General features: G+C 46.5%; 1 protein-coding gene across 4 annotated transcripts in view; it reads right to left on the bottom strand.

Moving 5' to 3' along the window:
* Fchsd2 (FCH and double SH3 domains 2) overlaps positions 1–25,853 on the bottom strand; it is a 320,482-nt gene that overhangs the window by 232,789 nt on the left and 61,840 nt on the right. For 2 of the 4 annotated variants that reach the window (XM_087558787.1, XM_087558816.1), the window contains 2 exons: positions 12,740–12,867; positions 7,288–7,536 (listed from right to left, as the gene is read on the bottom strand). In XM_087558787.1, the coding sequence (XP_087414913.1) occupies positions 7,288–7,302 (15 nt within the window). In that variant the 5' untranslated portion in view covers positions 7,303–7,536; positions 12,740–12,867. Of the gene's footprint in view, positions 1–110; positions 249–7,287; positions 7,537–12,739; positions 12,868–25,853 lie in introns of those variants that run through there. The other 2 variants (XM_087558798.1, XM_087558819.1) reach the window with 2 other exon arrangements.

Raw genomic sequence — 25,853 nt, 5'->3', positions numbered from 1 at the left:
GACCTCTACTCCTGAAGTGTTGTGACTACATGCATGCACCAGCGTACATAATTTATTCCACACTGGGGATTGAGCCGGGGACCCTCCTGCATGCTAGGCAAGCACCCTACCTGTTGTACTGAGTTACATCCCGGTCCAGTGCAGTAATTTGACTTGAGAGGAGAGGCAGTGGCTGACACTGGGAAAAGAGCTCTTGTGATATGAATGAATGCCCTTGACTTCCTTGGAGTCCATCTCTAAAATAGGTTACAGTTGCCCGCCCTCCTCCATATAAAAGTGTGGCTGTGTTGAGTCAGTGTGTGTTGGCGCTACTTTGCTGGGGTGTAGGGAGTTGTTTATAAGCACACCCAGCAGGTTCCTAACAACAGCTGTCATAATAATAGCTAACGTTTTCTGGATGCTTGGGGGGGGGGGGGACCAGACACAACTCTGTAGGCTTTGATGTATTCACCCACTGATTCTCTCAACTTCATTATCTCGATGTTAAAGGATAGAGTTAAGTAACTTGACTGAGATCATAGAATTGGTAAGAAGCAGGGCTGCCAGATGGCCCTGCTCCTGTGTTCTGGGGTTAACCACTCCATCTGAGTTGCTGGATGCACCCAGCTTCCTCCTCATGGGAACTAGGCACCAAGTTTAATTGAGCAAATGGGGACCGTACCTGTAGTGTTCAGGAGCTCCCGATGTAGACGGACAGACAGGGTCTGAATCTGAGAAACTCCCAAGCACAGTGCTATCTGAGTTCCCAGTGAGGAAAGACTGAGCTTTGTGTAAAGGAAGGCACTCAGTGGCTGCACTGAAAGTAGGCCTTGATGCCTGAGATCTTGGTACTAAAAACAGGAACAGTGAAAGCAAACGCTAGACTGGACAGGCCTGAGCCAGTGGGACAGCCTTAACTAGGTCCCCTTCTTGATTGTTTGGCCTAAAACATAAAGAGCACAGTCCCTTGAAGCCAGACATGGGAGTAGATACCTGTCTAGGGTTTAGGAGGGTAATGAAAAAGGATCAGTATAGCTGGTCTGTGCTACTTTTGGGTTCTTCTTTTTCCAACCTTTATTCCTCACCACCACCAGTCCCCCCAACTCCACATTCACTAGATAGTAGAGAAAGAAGGAGAGAGAGAGAGAGAGAGAGAGAGAGAGAGAGAGAGTGAGTCCTGAATCTAATTTCTTTCTTTCGTTTCTTCTTTGAGCACGACTACCAACAAAACTGCAACCAGTCCCCCTGACAGACCACCAACCATGGCTACTGGGGCTCTAGCATGTAGTTACCCTCTAAAAAGTGCACAGAATTCCAAGCATCACACCATCACAGAAACTATCTACAGCTGGCAAAAAACACACCTCTGCTAGAGCACGAGGCATATCATAGTCAGCTGCTATGGACAGCCCAGAATTATAAGAATGAAAACACATTCTTATAATATTTCTGTGTTTAATTTTAAAGAAACCAAAATTCCAGAGATCTCACTATAGATCGGGAAATCAAAGTCATCCTCGGCTACATGGTGAATTTGAGACCAGCCTGGATTACATAAGATTCTGTCAGGGTTGACAGTTCTCCGTAAGTTCAAGGCCAGCCTAACCTATATAGTGAGTTCCAGATCCTGAAGTCACAGGGAGCTGCACAGGGAGACGCAATTCAAACAGAACAGAACAGAACAAGCAATGACTTCATGGTACTTACTTCACTGTATTATAGGAACAGGTTCTTGCTGCCTTTCCTGTGCTATCAGTGCCTCCCGCTCCCCAAGCCAGAGGCCTCTATAACATTTGTCTCTGTCCGTAAAACCAATGACAGTGTACCTAGAAGGCAGGCTGGTTGGATAGATTTGAAGCCTGACACTTGGAAGTTCACCAAAAGTGGAACAGGTAGAACACTAAACATGGCCACCCAAGTCATAGAAACAGAACAGTTCAACAGGCTAAAGGGAAGGTGTGCCTGGAGGCCGGAGTACACAGCCACGCCCTTTACCCCCATGTAGCCTTCTTTCCTTGTCTGCTGCACAGGGACTTTGACCTTCAGTAACTACAAGAAGTAGCTTGTGAGTGGGTGGCCTACAAGGAGAGGACGTGATGGGTTAGAGGGATAAGACACTGGGCTGGAGAGTTGGCTCAGTGATTAAGAGCACTAGCTGTTTTTCCAGAGGACCTGGGTTCAATTCCCAGAATCCATGTGGTGGTTCACAACCATCTGTAATTCCAGTCCCTTTTCTGTACACCTCACACACCAAGCACACAAGTAGTGCACAAACACACATGCAGGCAAAACACGGGTACATAAAATATTTTCTTAAACTGCACAGGGTCTGCACAGATTCAAGCCGGATGGGGTCCTAGTACTGAGAGGGGAATAAACATAGTTTCCATCCATAACCCAGATTCTCTCCAACTCATAAGCACTTACTAAAGAAAGATTAATTTCCCCCAGGCTCTCCATGGTATACAAACCACAACACTTAATAGCAGGCCCCATGCCCAGCAGTAGATGGACCACGCAAAACAAACTCAATGGTATTTTTGCAAGTTTTTGGCTCATAATACTTAGGATATTTTTCTTTTTACCTTATAGATTTTTTGTTTGTATATCATGGTTTCCAATTTCATGACTTTATAGAATTTCTGTGTGTGCAAATATGTGGGTCCTTGAGTCTATATGTGTTTCCTGTGCTTTTCCTTTGAATTTTTGCTTTGTCCTATTCTGTTCATTTGTGTTTTTATTGTTATTATTATTTTGAAGGAGGGGTTCAAGACGGGGTTTCTCTGTGTAGCCTTGGCTGTCCTGGATCTCACTCTGTAGACCAGGCTGACTTCAAACTCACAGAGACCCACCTGCCTCTGCCTCCAGAGTGTTGGAATTAAAGGTGTGCACCACCACTGCCTGGCCGTTATCATTTTTTAGGTACCTGTTTGTTTTTTAATGAGAGAGAGAAATAAAGGGTGTGAATTTGGGTAAATAGGGAAGTTATAAAAGGAGTTGGGGGGCTTTCTCTTCTTTATCTCATCCCTCCCCCTTGTCTCATTCTTCCATTAAACCTCTCCATGTGGGAAAAAAAAAAGGAGTTGGGGGAGGGTAAACCTTGATTAGAACATATTATATGAAAAAAATCTATATTCAATTTTTAAAAAAAAGGAAAAAATGTACTTTTATTTAAAAAAGAAGATGGAGCACAAGACACCTAGGGCTGGGTCACACTCACCCATGTCATCCCTCCCCTGAGCCTTTGTTTGGGAACTTAGCGACGACAGCTTAAGTCAACTGAGCTCTCAGATCGGCTGGGCTGACTTTTAACCCCTGCTGCTTTTGCACTGTGGCCGTAACTATATACACAAGATACTGGAATTTCTCAAACATGTCTCACAGCCCCGCCCTCCAGTGTGTTTATTGTACCCCACTCTGGCCTTGGCACAGGTGCGGTCCTCAGAGCTCAGTCTCTGTAGATGTTGGTATAGACAGGAGAGCTCAAAGGCTGCTGCCAGGCTCTAGTTTGGGTTTTTGTTTTTTGTTGTTTGTTTTTGTTTTGCTTTGCTTTGTTTTCATCGATGGAGATCGAACCCAGCGCCTTGTGCTTCTTAGGCAAGGGCTGTATCACTGAAGTGCATCTCCAGCCATAGTCTTGATCTTTAACCTCAATGGCCGTGGTGCATTCTAAGACTTTCTTCCTGGGGCAGCAGAAAAATCTTCTCTAAGTCAGTGCTGATCCCAGGAAAGTAACTGCATCAAGGGCCCAGGGCACTGGACCTGAGCAACAGTTGTTCGGGTACATGTGGAGGTAACTTTCCACTCAACACTCCCCTCCATCCCTATCCTATGCCTCAGGAGGCTGACCCCTAGAGGCTGTGCTTCCAGGCCTCCTCGCCAACTTCCACTTGGGTTGGTTGGAACAATGAGGGGCTTGAGGGGCAGAGAGGGGTTGCCATGTTTTCTCATTGCTCCCTGTTGGATCACCATCCCACTAGGCAGCACTGCCTCTTCCTAGGTTCCAGTAATAGGATTACTGAGTAAGCCCTTCCAGGCCTGAGGTAAGAGTTTCCACAGTTGCTCAAAGGGAGGCTCCAAGGCCTAACACCATTACCGATGTGCACATTACTATGGTGTGTTTACAGACAGGAGTCTAGCATGGCGGTCCTCCCAAGAGGCCCAACAAGAAGCTGACTGAAGTCGGGGACTCCTGTGGTTGAATTAGGGAAAGGCTGAAAGAAGCTGAGGAGGAGGATGACCCCAAAGGAAGACCAGCAGTCTCAACTACCCCAGACCCCTTGAAATCTTTCAGACCCTGAGCCACCAACCAGGCAGCATACGCTATCAGTCTGATGAGGTCCCTGATACATATACAGCAGAGGACTGCCTGGTCTGGCCTCAGTGAGAGATGAGGCACCTAACTCTTGAGAGACTTGAGGTCCCAGAGAGTGGGGAGGTCCGGTGGGGGGGGGATGCATGTTGGGGGACATCCTCTTTGAGACAGGGAGGGGGAGGAATAGATGTGGAACTGTGGGAGGACTGAACAGGAGGGGTGTAATGACTGGATAGTGAAAAATAAAATATATATAAAGTTTTCCCAGTTGCTAGCCTCTAGATGATGACTTCCCACCCTCTTGCTGTCACTTTAGCCTATGCACACTTCAGTTTGCTTATCTCTTCACTGAAATCTCTTGCAAGCAGAGGCAAGATCCTCCCTCCTGAGTCTGCCATTTAGATCAGCCATATCAAGACTGCCGAGCCAAGTGAGCAGCCCCACCACTATTCCTACTTCGGGACAATCATACAAAGGGCTAGCATTTCTAGGGAACTGCAGGGTCTGATTCTGATTTATCTGTCACTTGAAAAGCCTCTTGTGGGCAGTCAGTGAGTTGGAGCACTGTGGCAAGGGGACAGCTGCTGCTGATGTGACGCAAGACACAGAGCAAAGCGTGCCTCCAGGCAGTGCTTGGTTATTTCATTCACCTGCTCAGGCAACTGAACAGGAAGCAGCAGGAAACCAAGGACCAGGAGCTTCAGGCAGGCTCTCCAGGGCTTGGCAGGGTCTGGCAGAAACCCTAGGGTGCTGGAAAAGTGTTGGGGGACAGTCATGTCCAAAGAAAGAGCAAAGGTTTGGCAAAAGACACTGAGGGCTTCTCATTGCCCCTTGGCTTTCCTCAAAGTCTAGCCCTCACCATACCCACCCAGGAATGGGACTCCTGGCCAGAGATGGAACTCCAGTACCCTCACAAGCTGTCCTTCTCCCTCATAGCTGGGCTGCCAGTCGCTCAGCCCCCTTTCACTTCCCTTGCTAACCACACCTGCCAGACCAAAGCCACAGGAGCGCCTACATTTCAATTTTCATTTCCTTTGCATCTTTGTGTGTTTCATTTTCTCAACAGGGGTGGGGCCTGACACCCTCAGCTCTCTTGTCAAGGCCTCTTTGCAGTTACTCCTGCCTGACTCAACCGCATGCTCTGTCCTCTGCCTTCCTAGCTGCCTAGATCAAGCTGTCTGCCCTTGAGCTCCTCTGCTCAAATGCGCCCCGTTTTTTCCAAATTAAGCCCAACATTTTGGGGATTTTTTTTGTTAATGTCCACAATTTTTATTTCAAGAACTCATTCAAAATATCCCAGATAAATAATTTTTAATTCTCATTATATTTATTTTATTTATCCTGATTAATTTGAAAGCAATATAGCATGTAACTGTCTATACTGCTTGCAAATATACACAGCCAATCAGATCATTCTTTTTTCATTTTGTTTTGGATTTGTTTTGTGGTTTTTTTTTTTTTTTTTCAACAAGGACTCAAGTAGTCCAGGCTGGCTTCCAACTCACTATGTAACCGAAATGACCTTGAACTCCTAATTCTCCTCCTTCTACCTCCCAAGTGTGTGAGAGATCACCACACCTATACTTTGAACCTTCCTTGTATATTTGAAGCCTGTTCTTCAGATAGCTCATGGTGGCATATTTCAAGTATTTTTTAGAATAAGGCAGCTGCTATGATCTAGTACAACTTTTCAAAGTCTACAAAAACTTCCACCTAAGATCAAGGATTTTCCATTTATTTTGATTCTTGCTTAAAGGACTTGCCTGAACTTGGTAGATAATTCCATCACCTACAGGAAGAGATGCCGTAAAGGAAAAATTTTAGAGTGCTCCTTCCTGCCCACTCCACTACCCACTCTTCACTGTAAACTTCTCCATGGGTGCCATTGGTTGGCACCAGCTGGCTTAGGCATCCTCACCTCTCAAGTGCACTTGTTGCGCTGATCACACCGCATGCATTGTCCAACAACTCCCGGGGCTGCCTTAGCAACGTCACACTTTTTAATAGCTTCTGCACTTGCTCTTCCCCTTGCCTTCAGCACCTTTCCCCCTTTCCTCTGCAGGCTAAGCTCCCATCTCCACTTCAAATGCCAGTTCAAAGCCATCCTTACTAATTAACAACTCACTCGTAACTGGGTGCTGCTGCCCGCCTTTCGATCCCAGCACTAATACAGAGGCAGGCAGATCACTGAGTTTAAGGCCAGCCAGAGCTACCTAGTAAAACTCTCTCAGAAACTAAAATACTAAGACTTCTTTGTTAGTTTTTGGTTTTGTGGTGTTTTGTTCTGTTCTGAGACAAGGTCTCATTCTGAGGGCCACACTAACCTGGAACTCACACTGCAGTTCTGGCTGGCTTCATGCTCACAACCTACCCTTTACCTGAACCCTATAGATGCTGGGGTACAGGTGCGAGCCACCAGGTTTGTCAAAGCCACTGCTTCTGTGAGGATGTCCTCCTTTCCCTAACTCAGGTTGTCCTCCCAGGTCTAACCTTATTCAGATCTTGGTGACAGCACCAAGCTTCTGAATTCCTCTTTCTTTCCAAACTCGGGCCCCACCTGAGCAACAGATTGGCTATGTGGCCTTAGGCAAGTCACTGCACCATCCCTGGACGTCCCCCTGAGTGGATCCCTTCCCAGTTCATATATCAAAAATCACGATTATCCCATTTCCCCCTAACGATCCTCCACAATGCTGAGTCCACTGCCAGGAAGGTTACAGAGGTCAGACTCCTTAAAAACAAGTTGCCTCTTATATCCCTATCCCCCCCCCCCCCATTCCAGAAAGCCTTAGTGCAGGGGTGAACTTAGCCAAGCCCCGTTTCTTACAATAGAAGTGCTGAGCTCAGAGAAGCATTGAGATTTGCCCATCATGAACCTAGTTCAGAACTTTTTCTTTTATCGTCCTGAATCCTTGAACCAGCCTACTTTCCACAGATAACCCCTCACCAGGACTGAGACCAGACAGCAAGCCTGTATCAGGCCTTCTCCTCACCTGTTGCTGCCCCATGAACTTTCAGGGGTCAAAGCTGCAGATGCCTGACAGTTTTACTTCCCTCCTGGCTGCAGAGACTTCGTAAAAGCAATTGTCAGAGCTCAGGCACTTCCGTTTCACTCTGAACCAGGCTTCCTTTCCACCTCTTCTCTAGACAGCAAGCAGGCTGTGGGCCTCTGGGTATGCCAGCTCCCAGATGATCTTGTTCCTCCTGGAGGCTCAGGCCAGTCAGCATCGGTTCTGGACTCCCTAAGGACAAGAGAAACCTTTGTATGCTTGAGGCAGGAAGCATATTTGCCTCAATCTCTGGAGAGTAGGGTCTTCACCTTGATGAAACTTCGTTTTACCTGTATAGTTGGGGACAGAAGAAACACCCAGAAAATCATGAGCCCCCTAGTCCTGATGGAACCTGTTCATTTTAACGATGGAGAGGTCCTGTTGTAGAAAGGGATTGGCTCAGGTGGGAAGGCAGTGATATTCCCTGGGTATTTATAGGGAAGCCTGATCTAAATGCATGATCTCAAACAATGCTCCTCTAAAAGTGCTTTTGTGTATGTTAGGAGAGAGACACACAGAAGTATGTGTGTCTGTGTTGTCTTTATGGTGCTAGAGTTAAACCTGGGGTCTCACAGATGCTCGGCGACATTAAAGTATCTCTCTACCACCAAAATGCACCAGCCTAAAGTTTTTATTGTTTTTGGACAGGGTTTCACTATTTTTGCAGACTGGTCTCAAACTCATGGGCTCATGCTATGTGATCCCATGGGCACATGCACAGCATAATTGTTTTATTTTTCTATGTCCCTTTTACCAGTGAGGCAGGAGCCTCTTCTCCGTTGCCCCAATGCATACCTACCTACCTCCCTGCAGCTGCCCCAGGACACTGGCTGCCACTTAAACCAGTTAATCTTTCAAATGTTCTGAAACTAATTACCAATGCTTAACCACAGAAGACAAGAATGTAACATAGTGTGAGTGGGTTCCCACCTAGGCTGAGAAACATCTTTGGGATATCCAGAAGACTTTTGTGCCTGGGGTCTGGGTTCTTCAGCCGAGAGGAATCCAGACTACTTTTAATCAGGTCTTCTCGCCAGCACGCAGTTAATCCACATGCACCTGTGAGGTGCCACTAGCAGGAGGATGGTGGCTGGCTTCTCCATTTCTCTAGCTCATTTTTCTTTCTACCTCATCATCCCCAAGGATAGGGAAAGCATTAAAGATCAGGCAGTCTCAACAGGGGATGTGGCTCAGTTGATAGAATGCTTGCCTAACATGCACAAAGCTCTGGGTTCAATCCCCAGCATTGCATAAACAAGGAAAGGATGTGTGCTTTGTAATCTCAGGACTCTGGAGGTGGAATCAGGGGCTCAGAAGTCCAAGGCCAGCCCTTGGCTACATACCTTATTGGATGTACCAGCTAGAGATCCTGTCAAAATACAATACGTGTGTATACACAGAGGGAGGGGAAGGGGCACAGCCCCACCCCCTCTAGATCTTTTATTGGACTAATGCCAGAGGCATACAGTATTTACTCTCTGAAATCCAACAGGCTCTTGCCTTTGGAAAACTCATCATCAAAGGAGAGAGAGAGAGATTCGTAACACACCCTACAGAGACAGATATGGTGATTCATGCTTATAACCCCAGGACTTTCAAGGTTATGCCGGTAAGAGGCTACAAGATTTCCATGAGTTCAAAGCCAGCCTGAGCTACACAATGAGTTCTAAACTACTTTTGACGACAGAGTAAGACCCTGTCAAAAGAATTAAGTGGCACCCAGCACTTGGGAGGTAATGGCAGGCTTATCTCTGTGAGTTCCAGGCCAACCTGGTCTACACGGTGAGTTTCAAGACAGCCAAGACTACATAATAAAACCCTGTCTCAAAAAAATAAAATAAATGAAACCTATAGAAGTGCATATGGTGAGTAAGATTTCTCCAGGAAGCAGAGGAGACCCATGCCTGGAATCATGAAGCATTAATTCACCAAGTAGAGAAGTGGAGGGGCAAGGAGTATCCCAACTTGCCAGTTAATGCAACCCGTTCTGATTCAGACAGCCTGCTTTCTGCATAACTCTTTGCCTTTCCCTCAGGTTTTATCAGCTAACTTTGTTAGCCAACAAACTCTCCCGGGTATTCTATCTATGGAGCGCCTATAGTTGGTCCTGGAGCTACCTGGCTCTCCTCTCCCCTCCTGATAGAGGACAGGTGGATAGAAAGTTAGTGACTACCAGTGTGGACTGTGGCACAGGTGTGCAGCTCAGAAAGCAGCTTTGTGGAGTCGGTTCTGTTCTTCCACTTTTTTGTGGGTTCAGGGGATTGAACTTGGGTCCTCAGTTTTGTACAGCAAGCGCCTTTTACAGGCTGAGCCATCATACCAGCCCCATCTTTCTGTAGGCAATGACTAGGACCTAAGATATAACATCTTATCTCCTTTCAACTACATCAAATAACTCACTTATTGGCCATGTTGGGGACCAAACCCTAGGGCTTTCACATGCTAGGCAAGTGTCCTAGCACTGAGCCACTGTATTTTTTTTTAAAAGATTTTTACATTTTTTAAAGATTTATTTTATTTATTTATTATATATAAGTACACTGTAGCTGTCTTCAGACACACCAGAAGAGGGCCTGATCTCATTACAGATGGTTGTGAGCCACCATGTGGTTGCTGGGAATTGAACTCAGGACCTTTGGAAGAGCAGTCAGTGCTCTTAACCACTGAGCCATCTCTCCAGCCCCGAGCCACTGTATTTTTAATACTTTATTGTTTTGTTGTTCTTACTGTTGGTTTTGGATTGTGGCTTAAACCTAGGAACTCTCAAACATGCCAGACAAGTTTCCTACCACAGGGCTACATCCCCAGACCAGTTCTCCACTCTTTAAAATTGATTGGTTTATTAATTATGTTTTGAGACAGAGTCTCACTATTTAGTCCCGGTGGGCCTGGCCATCACAATGTAAACCAGTCTGTGCCCCAAACTTGTAGAGACCTGCCTGCCTCTGTCTCCTTAGGGAGGAGAGCCACCTCCCCCAGCTTTTTCACTCTCGTTTTTGAAACAGGTCTTACTCTATGCACTGGCTGAACTGCTACCTGCTATGTAGTCCAGGGTAACCTCAAGCTCACCACACACCTCCTTCCTCAGCCTCTCCAGTGCTGCCATTATAGATGCATACTACCATGCCAGGCTCATTTCTCCAATTTAGAGGTAATGAAACTGTAACTCCCAAAAGGCCAATGCCTTCCTTACTCAAGGTCACATAGTGAATTAGAAGAGAGTGGTTGTTCACCACTAGCATCTGAGGCCAGAGGCAAAATTGATACCCATTTGTAGAACTAGGCTGGGGCAGGGGTGTTGCTGGAGAGGGGTGTCTAGAATCGAAGAGGAAAGAAAAGCTGAGAACGTAGAGCAGGATGCAGTCAGGAGGGTGTGTCCTTCTCCCACACCATGGAGCAGAAGAGGACAGGAACTCCCAGGAGACTGGGTGGCAGCTCATTGTTTCAGGATGGCAAGAACTGATGAAGGCGCAGTGTCATGGCAGTTGACCCTGGGGTCGAATGCAGAGCTTCTGTCTCCTAGGGGGGCCCTATTTACTCATCTCCACTCACTGATGTGACCACTGGGTGGGATTACTTTCAAGTGCCTTGGAGACTCAGGGTGCCTCTGGTCTCTGCTGTTAGGAGCTTCCAATTGATAAGCTAGGCAGTCAGACTGGACTCAAAGTCCAGATCTCCAGGCACCATATGGAAGAAAGGCACCAGCTGGTGTGCCCTGGGTGCTGGGGAGTGGGTAGGAAGAGTTTTGGACAGGTCTTTGGACATTAGTTTTCTCGCCCTTCCCAAGGAAGACCTGGAGTCAGCAGTCTATGGGGTCTGGCCTCCTCTGCTTTGCAAGGGAAGGAAGGTGGGGTCGAGCTCCTGGTGGGCTGGTGGGTGGGGGGCAGAGGAAGTGGCTTAAGCCACCCTAGGCTGCCTGTGTCTGTCTGGGCTGACCCATTACAGGCAGGGAAATCACAGACTCAGCGCTCAGACATCTGGGAGGCTCTGGGCAGCTTGGGTATTTTTAGAAGGCCAGACATGCCCAGAATCCTGGGCGTTGCTGAGGCAGAAAAGCAAGGAGGGCAGCAGAATGCAAACCAGAAGAAGTGGCCTGAGCCCTGCTTTTTTCACTGAGATTGGCTGGCCTGGCGTTTCCCAAGACCCCTGCTCGGGCCTGCTATATGCAAGCTGTCCCCTTGCTGTCCACCGGTCCCTGCTTCCTTTTGGGTATTCAGGTGCTGACCTATATGACACGACCTGTCCAGAGTTCTTGCTCTCCACTGATTTGGTACCTTCTGTGGTTCAGATGAACTGCTGGACCCTGGGGACTTATAAATGAAAGGTGTGATCTTCCAATCGTTTGTGGGTAATGGTGAAATGAAAATGTCAGTATCCTGAGATCACTGTGGGGGAGAAGGAAGTTGGATCTGGGGGACCCCTCAGGACTTCCACAAGGATCCGACGATAATCTAGAGATGAACATGCCAACTTCCAGCTGTGGGACAACCCCTGGGCTAAACCTGTGGGGTCATTACCAGTCCTTTTCAGACCCCAGCCTTTTTCTCTCACACTGTTCCCGAAACAGGACATCTCAGAGGTGGGGTGGCCAAGTGTGGTGGCACTTGCCTGTAATCCGAGCACCTGGGAGGCTGAAGCGGGCTCACCAAGTCTGCGGCTGCAGGGTTAGCTGAGGGTAAACCTAAGCAGTGTATTGAGACCCTGCCTCGAAAAGGCATCAAGAGAAGGGGGAAGGGAGAGAATGGTGGAATTAGGGGTAACATGACCCCTTTCCACGTTTATCTGCCAGGAAACATGCCTTTTGCAGTGGTAACCAGAAAGAATGGCTATCACCATACCCTTCCCCTAAGTTCATCCCCACGAACTCCTCCAGGTAAGTCCACTCCATCACATTGCAGACAAGAACCCAAGTCCTACGAGGGCTTTTCTAGCCCCGGGGGGGGGGGGGGACTGTGAACTAGCTGGAATCTGCAGGTCCCTATGTGATCGGAAGTAGAGGAAGGACACTCAGGCTTGTCTATCAAAGCGGAGGACTGGAGCGTTGGGTGGCTGAAGAGCAGGGGCGCATTCCCCTGCCCCATCCCTGCCACAGTTCAGTGTAGACCTAGACTGCCCCTGGGCTTTTTCTCTGTCCTTCCTACCTAGGATTTTTCAAACGTCTCACTACCTAAAGCTTCCTGCCTTATTCGTGATATCTGTGACTTTTCTACCTAAGTTATTAAACTCGCTACTTGTTCCATAATGATGATCTGAGCAAACTAACAAGACATCCTGGCTAGATGCAGAGTGCCTGACAAGAAGGTTCTTCCTTGTCAATACCCATGTCCAGCCTTACCAGCAAGCTGGGGCCATCTCCCAAGGTGACTGCCTGGCAGCATCTCACATTGAAACTTACCGACTTTGAGACTTCCTGTTCTATCCCAAGTGATTGCCTCTTCCCTGCAAGGTCTTGCAATGAGGGCTGTCACCGAGCAACATCGAGGGCTGTCTCTGAGTCTCTCGGTCTGGGTCTCAGATTCTTCACTGTAAAATAGAAAATCGAGTTAAACAAAACCTGCAGCCCCTTCTGCTTCCAACACGCTAGGATTGCAAATTGTAATTAAGTCATTTTTCCACATGCTCCTTGGATCCCCAGGTTGCCCTGGGTGCTGTCATGTGGGTCTAAAGGCAGAAAAGTGGTGTCTCCAGGAGGGCAGGTGTAAAGGAAACAGCTTGAAGAAGGTTGGGATCATCAAGAAGAAAGCCACCAAGCTGGCATGGTAAGTAGAGGCCCAGCCCCAGCTGCTCAGGGTCACTTCCAGGGCTGGTGCAACTCAGCATCCTGAGCTCCTAGGAGGACAGAGCCCGGCGTTGCCCTCTGAAGTAAACTGATAGAAACATTTGACACCAACTCAACCCTGGCTAGGGCTCAAAGCCACTCTACATGTCTCCATCCTAGTTATCAATGGGATAAGTAACAGCTCAGGAGACTTTGGCAGTGCCAGAACTACTCATTCATTCCCGCCAACCTCACTCCCACCATCCTCCACTCCCACCCTTGGGCCCTCCTGATGCCCAAAGGTGGCTTAGACTTCAAGTTAAGAGTGCCTCTGTTGAGAAGCCCTCCCGGATCTCCCATCCTAAGCAGAGTGAGTTGACAGCCTTTCATGAGCTTGGTCTGCCACTGTCACTGTTTCATGACCACCTGCTCTTTCTCTGGATTCTTTAGTGCCCTTGCTAGAGTGTGTGGAGAGGATACTCTTGGACTTTAGTTGAACAAGTCCTTGAAATCAGTCCTGTTCTTAGCACAGCCTCACGTCAGGTTCCCCAGCATTAACTCTGGCCCTCAGGCCTTTTTCATCTGACCTGATGCAGAGGGAACTTGCTGTTTGCTTTTTGGGGTTGGATATGGAGTTCTATCAACTCTCTCTTTCTCTGTTTTCTCTGGGAAAGTTTGAAGCTCTGTTGGTTGGCCAGGGGATTTCAAGCCTGAGAGAGAACTGGGGATAGGAGGAAGCTTCTCTCTTCCCAGAGCCTCCAGACCACAATCCCTCCGACCTCAATATTCTCCAGAGTCTACAGAAAGCTTTGCGTCCATGTGACAGTTTGCTGGCCAGATAAACTAATCTGGGAACCTTATGTTCTGGCCCGTTGGTTGTCTTGCTATTCTATCCCCTGAAAGGTCTCCTGAGGACCCAGGCTGGAGCACTGATCATAATATTGAGTATGAGGACAACCTAGGGTGTGCATGGAGTGTAGGGAAATGCTTTGGGTTAGGTGACTGTCCCCACCAAACCTAGGAGGAGGTGGCTTCATCTCTGTATGCGTGGGACCATCTTAGCTTTCAGTGATCCCTCTCAACCTTAACCCAGTTGAAGAAGCTTCAAAACAAAGAACTCATAGGTCACTTCCTCTTGGAGATACTCCCATCTAACATGGCGTGCTTCCAGGGCAGAGGTGACCTCAGTTTCTCCATCTGTATGCTTGAGTAAAGTGAAGACTCTAATCCCTGGGAACCTCTGGCCAGAACCATCTCTGACAGAATGAAATGGAGGAGGCTGTCCCTGTGTGTGGGAACTGGGTACAGCATACTTCCCACACTGTCTTATCTCCTAGCCATAGATCAAAAGTAAACCCCTCTGCCCACAGACGCTGACGGAACTGAAAACAGCCCCCCACCCCATCAGGCTGCCAAATTTCTGCCAAAAGTGCCTCAGTGTTTTGTAAGCATGTGGTAAAATACATATGACATAAAGCTGAACATTTTAAAGACAGAATTTATTGACAATGTCATGTAACGGTCACCATGACCCATTTCCAAACAGAGACTCTGTAATCATTAACTAGGAACTCGCTGTCTCCTTTAGTCCCTGGTACCCTCTTATTGTACTTTTTATCTTGATGATTTGCCTGTTGTAAGTACCTCATTGTCTTAGTTGGAAATCAACATTTAATTTAAAGATCCTATTAAGACATGCCCATGATCCCAGTACTTAAAAAGCAGAGGCAAGAAGATTGCTGTGAGTTCAAGGCCAGTCTAAGCTACAAAATAAAATTCCAGGCCAGCCTGGCTACAGTATGAGACCTTGTCTAAGTAAGTAAGTAAGAGAGCCAGCCTGTAATCCCCGCTACTCTAGAAATGGAGGCAGGATGATCACAAGTTTATGATCTGCCTGTGCTACAGAGTTAGTTAAAAACCAACCTTGGGGGCTGGAGAGATGGCTCAGTGGTTAAGAGCACGGACTGCTCTTCCAGAGGTCCTGAGTTCAATTCCCAGCAACCACATGGTGGCTCACAACCATCTGTAAAGAGATCTGATGCCCCCTTCTGGTGTGTCTGTAGACAGCTACAGTGTACTTATATATATATAATAAATAAAATAAATCTTTAAAAAAAAAAAACCAACCTTGGGTAACTTAGACTCTTTTCAAAATAAAAGGTAATTAATGAAAGAGTAAAAAAATAAATAAGACTAAGATGTAATGGTGTAACTTCCCTAGAAAATGCAGATGCTCCGTTTGAAGCCTACTAGGGCCAAATAACCCCCATAGAGAGGCATGTGACTCATACCAAGAGACCCAGCACTCTCCAGGTGGAAGCAAGGAGTCAGAAGTTTGAGGCCAACTTGGAATGCTTGAATGAATTAATTAATTAGTTGAAAGTAAAAATACTAGTTGATTCTTGTTGATTCAAGAATCAGGTAGCACTTTACAAAACGTTCCAATGAGTCAAACAAATGAGGTTGGTTTTATAGACAGAAGGGGCTAAAGGGAGGCAAAGCCAAGAAGAGACTGTTAACTTTCCTTGCAGAAATCAATTAACATCTGGTTAGTTCAGGTTCCTTATTTGTCATATAAACAGAAAGTCACATAAACAGCTTAGTTTCAGCTTTGGTGGCTAAGACTTCAGCGTAAAGGTCTCCATTCCACAGTCTTTTGAGACCTAGCACAGAAACTTAGTAAGAATGGTTTCCTGTTATTTTTTATTTAGCTTCATATAAATGGGATCATAGTGTGTTTTCCTTTCATGCCTTAGTTTGTTTCACTTACTGTAATGTTTTCAGGGGTCTTTTGTGCTGTAGCACTAATCAGAAATTAATCCTTGGGGCTGGGGATTTAGCTCAGTGGTAGAGCGCTTACCTAGGAAGCGCAAGGCCCTGGGTTCGGTCCCCAGCTCCAAAAAAAAGAACCAAAAAAAAAAAAATTAATCCTTTTACATTTAGAGAGAGAGAGAGTGAGAGAGAGAGTGAGTGAGAGAGAGAGTGTGTGTACTACATACGTGTGGAGGTCAGAGAACAACTTGCAGAAGTTGGCTCTCTCCTTCCACCGTGTGAGGGACTGCACTCAGGTCGTCGGGCTTGTGAGGCAAGCACTTTACCTGCTGAGCCATCTTGTCAGTTGTCTCATTCATTGTTAATGATTACAAAGTTCTCTACTCTCTGGCTGTACATCATGTAGCTTATCCACTCATCTGCTGATAGCTGGTGGAAATTATTTACACCTCTCAGCTACTGAGTAACAGTGCTACAAATGGTGACCAGAGTCCTTTTGAGTCCCCAGTTCTTTTGGCTTTATTCCTAGAAATGAAGTCATCAGGCGATGTGGACTCTGCACAGCTTTCCGAGGAGCCACGGCACCGTGTCGCACAGTGGCTGCTCCAGCTTCCACTTCCCACCAATGGTACAGTGTCTAAATTCTCAACATTCTTGGCAATACTTGTTATTTCGCTCCCAAAGACAAAAAAAAGTTATCCCAGTGGGTGGGAAGCAGTTTCTCTCTGTTTAACCTCAGTGTGTTTCAGGGATTTGTTTTGTTTTCTGTATTGGTGGAGTGGGGCAGGGTGCAGCGCATGCTATGGGGTACAATGGTCTGAGTGTAGAGGTCAGAAGACAGCTTGAGGGAGCTAGTTCTCCCCTTCCACCGTGCCAGCTGTAGGGATTGAACTCAGGTTGCCACGCTTGGCAGCAAGCACCTTTACTCACTGAGCCATCTTGCTTTCCCGTTTTGTTTTGTTTTGTTTTGTTTTGTTTTGTTTTGTTTTGTTTTGTTTGAGACAGGGTCTCATTCTTCTATAGTCCAAGCAAGTCTGGAGCTTACTGTGTAGCTTAGACTGGCCTCAAACTTGTTTTAATACTCTTGCCTTAGCCTGCCCAGCCCTGAAATGACAGATGTTCTGGTCTGTTTTGAGGTGTGTTTTGATGTGCTTTTAAATATATTTTGTTAGCACCCAAACCTTTTTATCAGAGGTAATGTTACCAAACTCTTCTGCTGACTGCAGGCGAAGGGACTTGGAAAGGTGTCGGGAGTCTGAGGTGTGCACGTAAGGAATACATGCATATGTAAGGACACTCACTAGGCCTCCTTTTTCTTGTCTCACACACAAGTCCCTGAGAAACTTCTGAGGCAAATTGGCACAAGGTAGAAACCCCTCAAATGGTTTCTGAAGCCCCTTCTTTTCTGGAGAACTAACCTGGAGGGGGCAACCATAACAGGGGCAAAAAGTTTCTTGTCTTTTGTCCTTGGGGACACAAGTCACCTTGGAGAAGGCCACCTCTGCTTTGGCAGTCGCTCGAGATTATCAAGTGTAAACAGGCCCTGCAAGAACAAAACAGAGCACTGTGGGGATGGAAAAGGCTGCCTCTCTACCATCTGACGGAACCCTGAAGCTGTGGAGGAAGGTTAGCGCTGTGGTTGCAGGAGACATGGAAGCTTCTCCTGCACATGAGAAAAGTCTAGCCTTATCCCTGGGAGCCTCCAAGTTATTAGATTCCATTCGACAATGACCCCTTCTTAAATGGTCATCAAGACAGAGTCACTGGTGGTTGCAGAGATGGGACAGCCATTAAAAACACTTGTAGCTCTTGCAGAGGACCCTGGTTTGGTTCTCAACATCCACGGTGTAGTTCAAAACCATTCCTAACTCCAGTTCCAGGAAATCCAAAGACATCTTCTGCCTTCCATAGGCACCAGGCATGTACATGACACACTCACATACATGCAGACCAAACACATGACACACTTACTAACATGCAGACAGAACCCATGAAATAGAATAAATAAACCTAGAAGAAGAAGGACAAAAGAAAAAAAGTTGTCTGTGGTTACCTAAGGAGAACTCACTGGTAGAAATGCATTTTAAACTCAACAATAGGTTGAAGACTCAAAGCCAGCCAGGTAATGGAGGCACATGCCTTTAATTCCAGTGCTTGGGAGGCAGAGGCAGGAGAATCTCTCAGTTTTTGAGGCCCCAGCCTGGTCTACAGAGTGAGAACCAGGTCAGCGAGGGCTACACAGAGAGACCCTGACTTGAAAAACAAACAAACAAGCAAACAAACAAACAGCAAAAGCTAATTGTTAGAGCTGAAGAAAGTGAGGCCTGGGCTGGGAAGACACTCAGCTGCCCATCCCTTCACTGGGGAAGGCAAGCAAGAACCTCACAAGTGCAAGACCAGCTTAGCCCACAATGTTTAGCTCCATGCCAGCAGGGCTACATGGTGAATCTGTCTCAAATAAAACAATGAGACTGAACTTGGATTTTGGAGGTCATGTGTTCTGACCACTAGTGCTCTGAGCCCTGAAGAGAAGGCCTGGTAGGTGACAGAGCCCCTGGGTGGTTTGAACACTCCCCTAGGGTAGAAGAGAAGCCTCCCCAGGGCCAAATTTCCTGGCTGATAAGATCTCTGAAACCTCAGGCAATTAATGGAGGGGTGGAGAATGTGACCATAATTTGCACCTTAAGCTAGTGAAATGACCACACTTGTTACTGATAGTTCTCAAATCCATCCTTTCTGTGGCTCCTGGAAGTAAGGCAGAGCAAGGGAGACCAGATGGTATGTTACCTTCTCTGTCCTCAGGCAGGCAACTTGAGGAAAGAGGGAGGAAGCCCAGATCCTCAGGAATCCTCCTCAGCTCTTCTACAAGTTCCCCTGCTGCCTGCCATCTTCAGAATCCCACCATAATCTCTTCCCCAAGACCACAGCACAAGACATCACTAAAGAACTCCATCCAGTGGGAGCCAGCCAGAGGGCAAAGTGGGTAAAGCTCTTCAGATACAAGCTCGACGGCCTGAGCTCATCTCTGGGACTCTGGTGGTTTAAATGTGAGTGACTTCCAGAGGCTCATATATTTATTCCTTTTCATTAAAAGTTATTCTGTACGTATATTTTTACATGGGATCTTTGTCTGCAAATATGTTGGCACACCCAGAGAGAGCACTGGATCCCACTATATATAGTTGTAATCTGCCACGTGGCTGCTGGAATCAAACCTGTGTCCTCTGCAAGAACGAGTGCTCTTAACTGCTGAGCTATCTCTCCAGCCCCAGTTGGTGGAACTGTTTGGGAAGGATTAGGAGGTATTGGGGTGGACTTTAAAAACCCAGGTCATTTCCAGTAAGGATGCTTGTCCCCAGGACTGACAACCTCAGTCAACCTGAGAAGGTGGAAGGAGAGAACTGAATCCAAGTTGTTCTCTGACCACTTCACATGTGACCTACACACATACAAGAAACAATTAATATAAAAAGAATTTTAATGACAACAACTTTTGCACATATTAATTGGTTTTATTTTTTAATTTGAGAATCAGAACAAAACAATAAGTGAAATACAAAAGGTTAGCATTCTAGTCTGGTTTTTCTATAGTGCTGAACCAAGCGCCAAGCAAGCACGCTACCCTGAGCTACAGCCCCAGCTAAGGCTAGTTTTATAGAGAGGAAAAGGCTTGAAGAAAGCAGAAAGAAAACATACAAAGTTACTTTCCTTCTGAAGTGGTTACAGGAAACAAATAGAAAAATAGCTGGTTAGTTAACATCCGGGTTATTTTAAGTTACTTCTTTTGTTTAGGGTTAAATAGAGAAAACATCAGTTTCTATTGGCATGCTTGGTAAGTCTGGCTACTTGCTATCTTCCATCTCAGATCAGATTACAAGTTAGTTTTGGTTTACTTTTAGTGCCCCCTCATTTTTGTAAACGTTTTGTATTATTTTGATTTCTTGACATAGGTTCTCCTTATGTAGCCGGTGCTCACTAACTCCGGCCTCTTGCTTCTGAAAAAGCTGGCATCGCAGGCTGGAAACCACTGCACTCTGCTTAGGGCCTTCTGTTTTGTTTTGGGCGCTTGTTGTTTTGGTTTTATTATGAAGTCCTGACTGGCCTGGAACTTTCTATGTAGAGTAGTGTGGCCTTGAACTCATGGAGATCTGTCTGCCTTTGCCTCGCAAGCACTGAGTTTAAAAGTATGCACCTGGAAGTTTTCGTTTTTATCAACCTACTCCAAATCAAAGGAAATTAGTGCTTGTTGGTACAGCTCAGTGGTGGATACATGCCTACCATTTTCACACACCACTCTGAATGGGGTCCCCACTACCAAAAAAGAAAATAACACTTATTTGAGACTAATTAGGAATGCAATTCAGAAAAATACAGATTGGAACAGTCATGAAAACATACATCCTGGTTTTGGCCTGGTGTAAGAATCCAAAATGGAAATCATTCTTAAGGCCGAGAGAGGCTAGCGAGATGGCTCGTCTGTTAAGAGCTTGTCCTACTTTTCCAGAGTACCAGAGTTTGATCCCCCACCCCCAAACACACACATTCTTGTCAGGCAATGCACAACTGCCTTTAACTCCTGCTCCAGGACTCAAAATTGCCTGTACCTCCTGTTTTGCAGGATCCAATGTTTCCTTCTGGTCTCTATGGGAACTGCATTCATATGCACAATACCACACACACACACACACACACACACACACACACACACACACGGGGGGGGGGTGGGGAGAGAGAGAGAGAGAGATTAAAAAGTAAAAAGAAGAAAATATTTTTAAAGTCTTCTGTAATCCTTATCTCATGAGCCAACAGCCTGACAGGGATGAATCTGGCTACTTGGAGCAATGTAGGTGCACCCATCTCCTCCGACTTCTGTTGCTTCTACAGGAAATGCACTTGCTTCAAATGCACGGCGATCTGAAGAAGAAGTTGGAATTCCCCAGACTGACAGTTTTTCAGTCGATTCTATTGGTGGAACTTGGGAAATTTAGAAAGATGCTTGAGAAAATACCCTGGGAGAAGAGGGAGATTTTCTTACCAAACAGGCAACTCTACTTACTTACAAAGAAGACAGCATTTTTGCCACCTAGGACAGAGCTCAGATGAGGTTTGCGCTCTGGGCCAGAGCTAGCTGTGACCATAAATCCTACTCCCTAGGCCACCGTGCTAAATTCAGGTATCTCATCTGTTCTGGTTCTCCCACTATTCCTTTGAGCACATGCCTGGCATTCAGGTCGCTTAAAATAAAAATCTCAATTATGCAAAAGGAATCTTTAACCTGCAGTCTTTTCCATACTCATCATTCAAAAACAAACAAAGAAACAAACAAACAGAACCCTGTCGAGTTGGATTATGTTGACAAACATACTTACTTTCTCAGGAGGCTGAGGCAGAGGGTGGCTGCTTGAGTTGGGAGTTCTAGGCCAGCCTAGGGAATGTGTCTACTGGTTTCTTCATTTGTTCAATCATTTGCTTTTCTAAAAAGTTGATATGGAGAACTGGGAGGTGGTGGTGGCAGCACATGCCTTTAAGCCCAGCACATGGGAGGCAGAGGCAGGAGCATCTCTGAGTTCAAGACCAGCCTGGTCTACTGAGTAAGTTCTAGGACAGCCAAGGCTGCACAGAGAAACCCTATCTTGAAAAACATAAATAACTAAATCCACAGGAAGCCAGGTATAAGGGGTGGGGGTGGGGTACGGATGGGGGTTGGTACCCAGGGGCAGCATGGCCTTGAACTCATTCTGAAGGCAAGGCTGGCTTTGAACTCCAGATTCTCTGCCTTTACTCCTCACATGCTGGGATTATAGGCATGTGACATGATGACTAGCTGTTTGCTTTCTCTCATACATGCCACATCATTTCTGTGGTGGTCAGAGGACAGTTTTGTGGAATGGGTTCTCTTTTTCACTTTAGGTGAGCTCTGAGGATCGAACGCAGGCCTTTATATGTGCATAGCAAACACTTTACCAACACAGCCATCTCCTGGCTCTCAGATCAGGCTCCATTTAAAGCTAAATGCAGGTGTTCAGTCACTTAGAACATTGAAGTATTAGCTGGACGTAGGAATGCATGCTTGCAGTTATAGCACTCGAAAGGCAAAAGCAGAATCATTTCAAGTTTGAGGTCAGCCTGGTGTATGTCGTGAGTTTGAGGCCAACCAAGCTGACACAGTCAAGACACTGTATCAAAACAAAACAACAAGGGGTTGGGGATTTAGCTCAGTGGTAGAGCGCTTGCCTAGCAAGCACAAGGTCCTGGGTTCGGTCCCCAGCTCTGGAAAAAAAAAAAAAACAACAAACAAAACTTAGGAAAGAGCGCGGAGGGAGTCTCTTTTCTTAGGGTAATTATCACTAAGTTGATAGACGCTGGACAAAAGCAGAACCTGGGTTGGGACAAGGAGCAGAGTGACCAACTCTGCCAGTAGAGTTGAGGGAACAAGTCATTTAAGGTATAAACTGACCAATATAAACAGAAAAATCATTTATTAAGAGGATTCTCCAGTAAGGAACTGTGGCTCAGGCCTATAAGCCCAGCACTCGGGAGGCTGAGGAAGATCTCTACAAGTTCAAGGCCAGCCTGGGCTATACATAAAATGTACAGGCCAGCCTGGCTACAGAGTGAGAAGCTCCTGTACAGGAAGCCCCCAAGCAACCTGAACACCAGTTGCACGGAACCTGCACAGGACCTGACACCCTCTTCTGGTCTTCAAGAGCACTAGACACACGTGTAGTGCACATGTATCATGTAGACACACACATATACATAAACACTTTTAAATATTTTAAAAAAGAAAGAAAGAAAGAAGAAAGGAGGGAAGGAAAAGAAAAGAACGTGAACTGGCAGTCTCCAGTTAAGAGTATGATTTGCCAGTTGGCTATCTGTTTGAGTCTCCAGAAATACAATACATGGCAAGAATTGTTGTTTCCGAGATTGTAATTAACTATGTAGGTGCTGGATAATTAGCTTGGCTTTAGTCGACACTTTACAGTGTGTGTGTGTGTGTGTGTAAAACATCACAGTGAATGCTGTACCGATTAGGATTTTCTTGTTGGTTGGTTGGTTTTTGTTTTTTGTCAAACTGTCAAAAGCTAAGGTTATCTGTGAAGGACGAATCTCAGTTAAGAAAATGCGTTTATGGAATTGGCCTATAGGTAAGTCTATGGGGTATCTTCCTGACTGAGGACTGGTGTGTGGGAGCCTAGACCACTGTAGATGGTACACCCTTGGGTAATAGTCTGGGTTGTATAAAAAGAAGCTGAGTGGGCCATGGGGAGCAAGCCAGTGAAGAGCATTCCATGGCCTTCACTTCCACTCCTGATTTAGTTCCTGCTCTGACTTCCCTTCATGACGGATTATAGGCTGTGAGCTGAAGTAAACCCTTCCCTCCACATGTTGGTTTTGGTCAGTGTTTTATCACAGCAATAGAAAACAAACTAGAGCACATGCCTTGGCTGTGTGTGATTTCTCTTTCTCCATTATACCTCAGTAATGCTTTAAAAAAAAAAGAATTTCAAGTTGGCAGTTTTTTCTTTCATGGTACCTAAATAATTATTCATAGTATAATTTTACATTCTAGTCATGATTGATGATCTAAAAAAATCAAGAAAATATATTATATACAACAACTTCTATCAAGCCTTTTAAAGAAGGTGAAACTAAGCAGTTCAAAGGATTTTTGTTTGTGGAAAGCAGTTCCCCCACATATCCAGTGTCAGGGATGGAACCAAGGTCCTTTCACATGGGGATCTTTCCCAGGAATTTGGATAGGGAGCCTGATCCTCCTGCCTCCAAGTGCTGGGATCAGAGATTTATGCCACCATGTCCACCTGGGAAGTTCAATTCTCAGCTGAGTCTGGCATTCAATGTGGCCCTTCCTCTTCTCCCCTCTGACGTGTCCTTCAAATGCAGATGCCCTGGCGGCATGATCTTAAAGTTAGAAGAAGGTTCAACTGTGAGGTCCACTTTATGGTGGACTAACTGGGCTTCCGTTATTGTGGTTACAGGGTTTCATGTAGCCCAGGCTGGCCTCAGGCTCACCATGCAGCTGAGGATGACCTTGGACCTTGGATCCTCCTGCTCTACCTTCCTAACTCTGGTTGTATGCAGTGCTAGGGGCTGAATGCATGGCCTCATGACTTCTAGCTAGGCCAGCACTCTACCAACTGCGCTTCATCCTACTTCCTAAACAGGACTCCTTTGACTGCAAATCATGGAAATTCATCTTCAATGGCTTAAGCCCACCAAACAAACAAAATCCAGAGACATAAGCAGGAGGGATAGGCTTGTCAACTTACAACAGTGTGAAACCCGGGAGGAGGCTGGCATGGAGAGTTGGTTAGATCCGTGTGCGTGCGTCCAGTCTCTGCTCCCACCTCACCACCCTGCCCTTTCTGGGTTGGTTCCTCTCTCGTTTGCCGTTCTCATGTGCTAACAAAATGTCTCCCAAGAGTTCCATTTTGATGTCATCAGCTTTCTTGGGAAGAGGGTGTCTTCCCAATCGTTCTGAGGAAAACAGCCGACAGTCTCATGACTGGGTTATTTCCCCAGTGCTAGAGTTGACAGAGTGGTGTCAACCACACAGGAACTCCTTGAGCTGAGAGTGGGGGCAGGGCAGTTTCCCAAAGGAAACCAGGGCGCTGATAGCAGAAATGGGAATTGCTAAAAGCAGGCAGGGAAAACCAGACACACAGGGGATTCGTGTCAGGAAACCCCCAAACTTCCTTCGTGTCCCCCAGCTGGAAACTGCCATTTAGTCCAGTAAGAAGGACGTGTGATTTATTAAGCAACTGGAGACTTTTCAGGAAGAGGTGAGGTAGAAGGGGCAGTTACTCTGAGCTGAGTTGGGTCCCTGCTCCCTCCTCTTTAGGCTTCAGCCTCAGAGACAGGATTTCCTGGAGTTGCAACTGTTGCTGGAGGGTGGTACAAGCACAGAGGCCTTTGCTCCAGACCACATGCTACCTGAACAAATGTGTGTTTGTGGACGCTCAACCCAGGAGGATAAGAGGAGAAAGCACCAAATCGTGCCTAGAGCTTCACATTGAGTTGGTACATGTTAGGGCCTTCGGTGCCAGTGGTAGGAGTCAAACTTGGATTCCAAAGGCACAAGGTAGTGCTTCCATCCCTGACTAACAGTGGCTAGTGCTGGGGGTGGGAAGGCGGCCTAGTGGATAAAGCAATCTCCATGCAAGTGGAAGGACCAGAATTTGTGTTCCCAGAACCCACATAAAGCTGGATGCTCCAGCAAAGTTCTGTAACCCCATACTCAGGAGAGACGAGTGGTTAGAGACAGGAGAATCCCTGGAGGCTTCAGTCAGCCCACATGCAGCAGAAAGCAAGGAGAACAAGCAAGACCCTTCGGTCACGGTGGGAAGCAGTGACTGACACCCGAGGTTGTTCTCTGACATGGACACGTGTGCCATAGCATACATGCTCATGCTCACACATCTAAGCACACATCACACCATCACATGGTTACACAAACACACAAGAATGCCCACTGCCAGGATTTGTGTAACTTAAGAGATATCACAAAGGGGAACCCTGCCTCTCCCTCACCCGTGTATTAGATTAAAGAATCCTGAGCTCTGAACCCTGAGCCTGAGGACATGATATGCTGGACTCCAGCATGAACAATTTGGCCCCGTTAGAGTGAGTATCCACGGGTATAATTGACAGGGGAGCCTTCCTGAAGAAAACCCAAACTTCCATGGAAACTGGATTCCTCATACTATGCGTCTTCCATCCCCTACCCTCCCACCCTGCTGTGTTCCAGGAGGCTGACTTCTATGGATTCTTGCTTCAGATTGGGGTTTGGCTAATGGAAATGTCGTTAAACCGGGCCTGTTCTACAGGATGACAATACCTGAAGCAATGGATTTTTCAAAATGAAAAGAGGCAGCCTGAAGCCAGGCTTAGTGGCACATATTTGCCTGTAACTCCAGCACTGGAGAGGCAGAGGCAGGGAGATTAAGAGATCAAGGCC

Source organism: Rattus norvegicus, chromosome 1 (assembly GCF_021556685.1).
Source record: "Rattus norvegicus strain SHRSP/BbbUtx chromosome 1, alternate assembly SHRSP_T2T, whole genome shotgun sequence".
Taxonomy (NCBI): domain Eukaryota; kingdom Metazoa; phylum Chordata; class Mammalia; order Rodentia; family Muridae; genus Rattus; species Rattus norvegicus.
The sequence above is the reverse complement of the archived record's forward strand: the minus strand, read 5'-3'. Positions and strand labels throughout refer to the sequence as shown.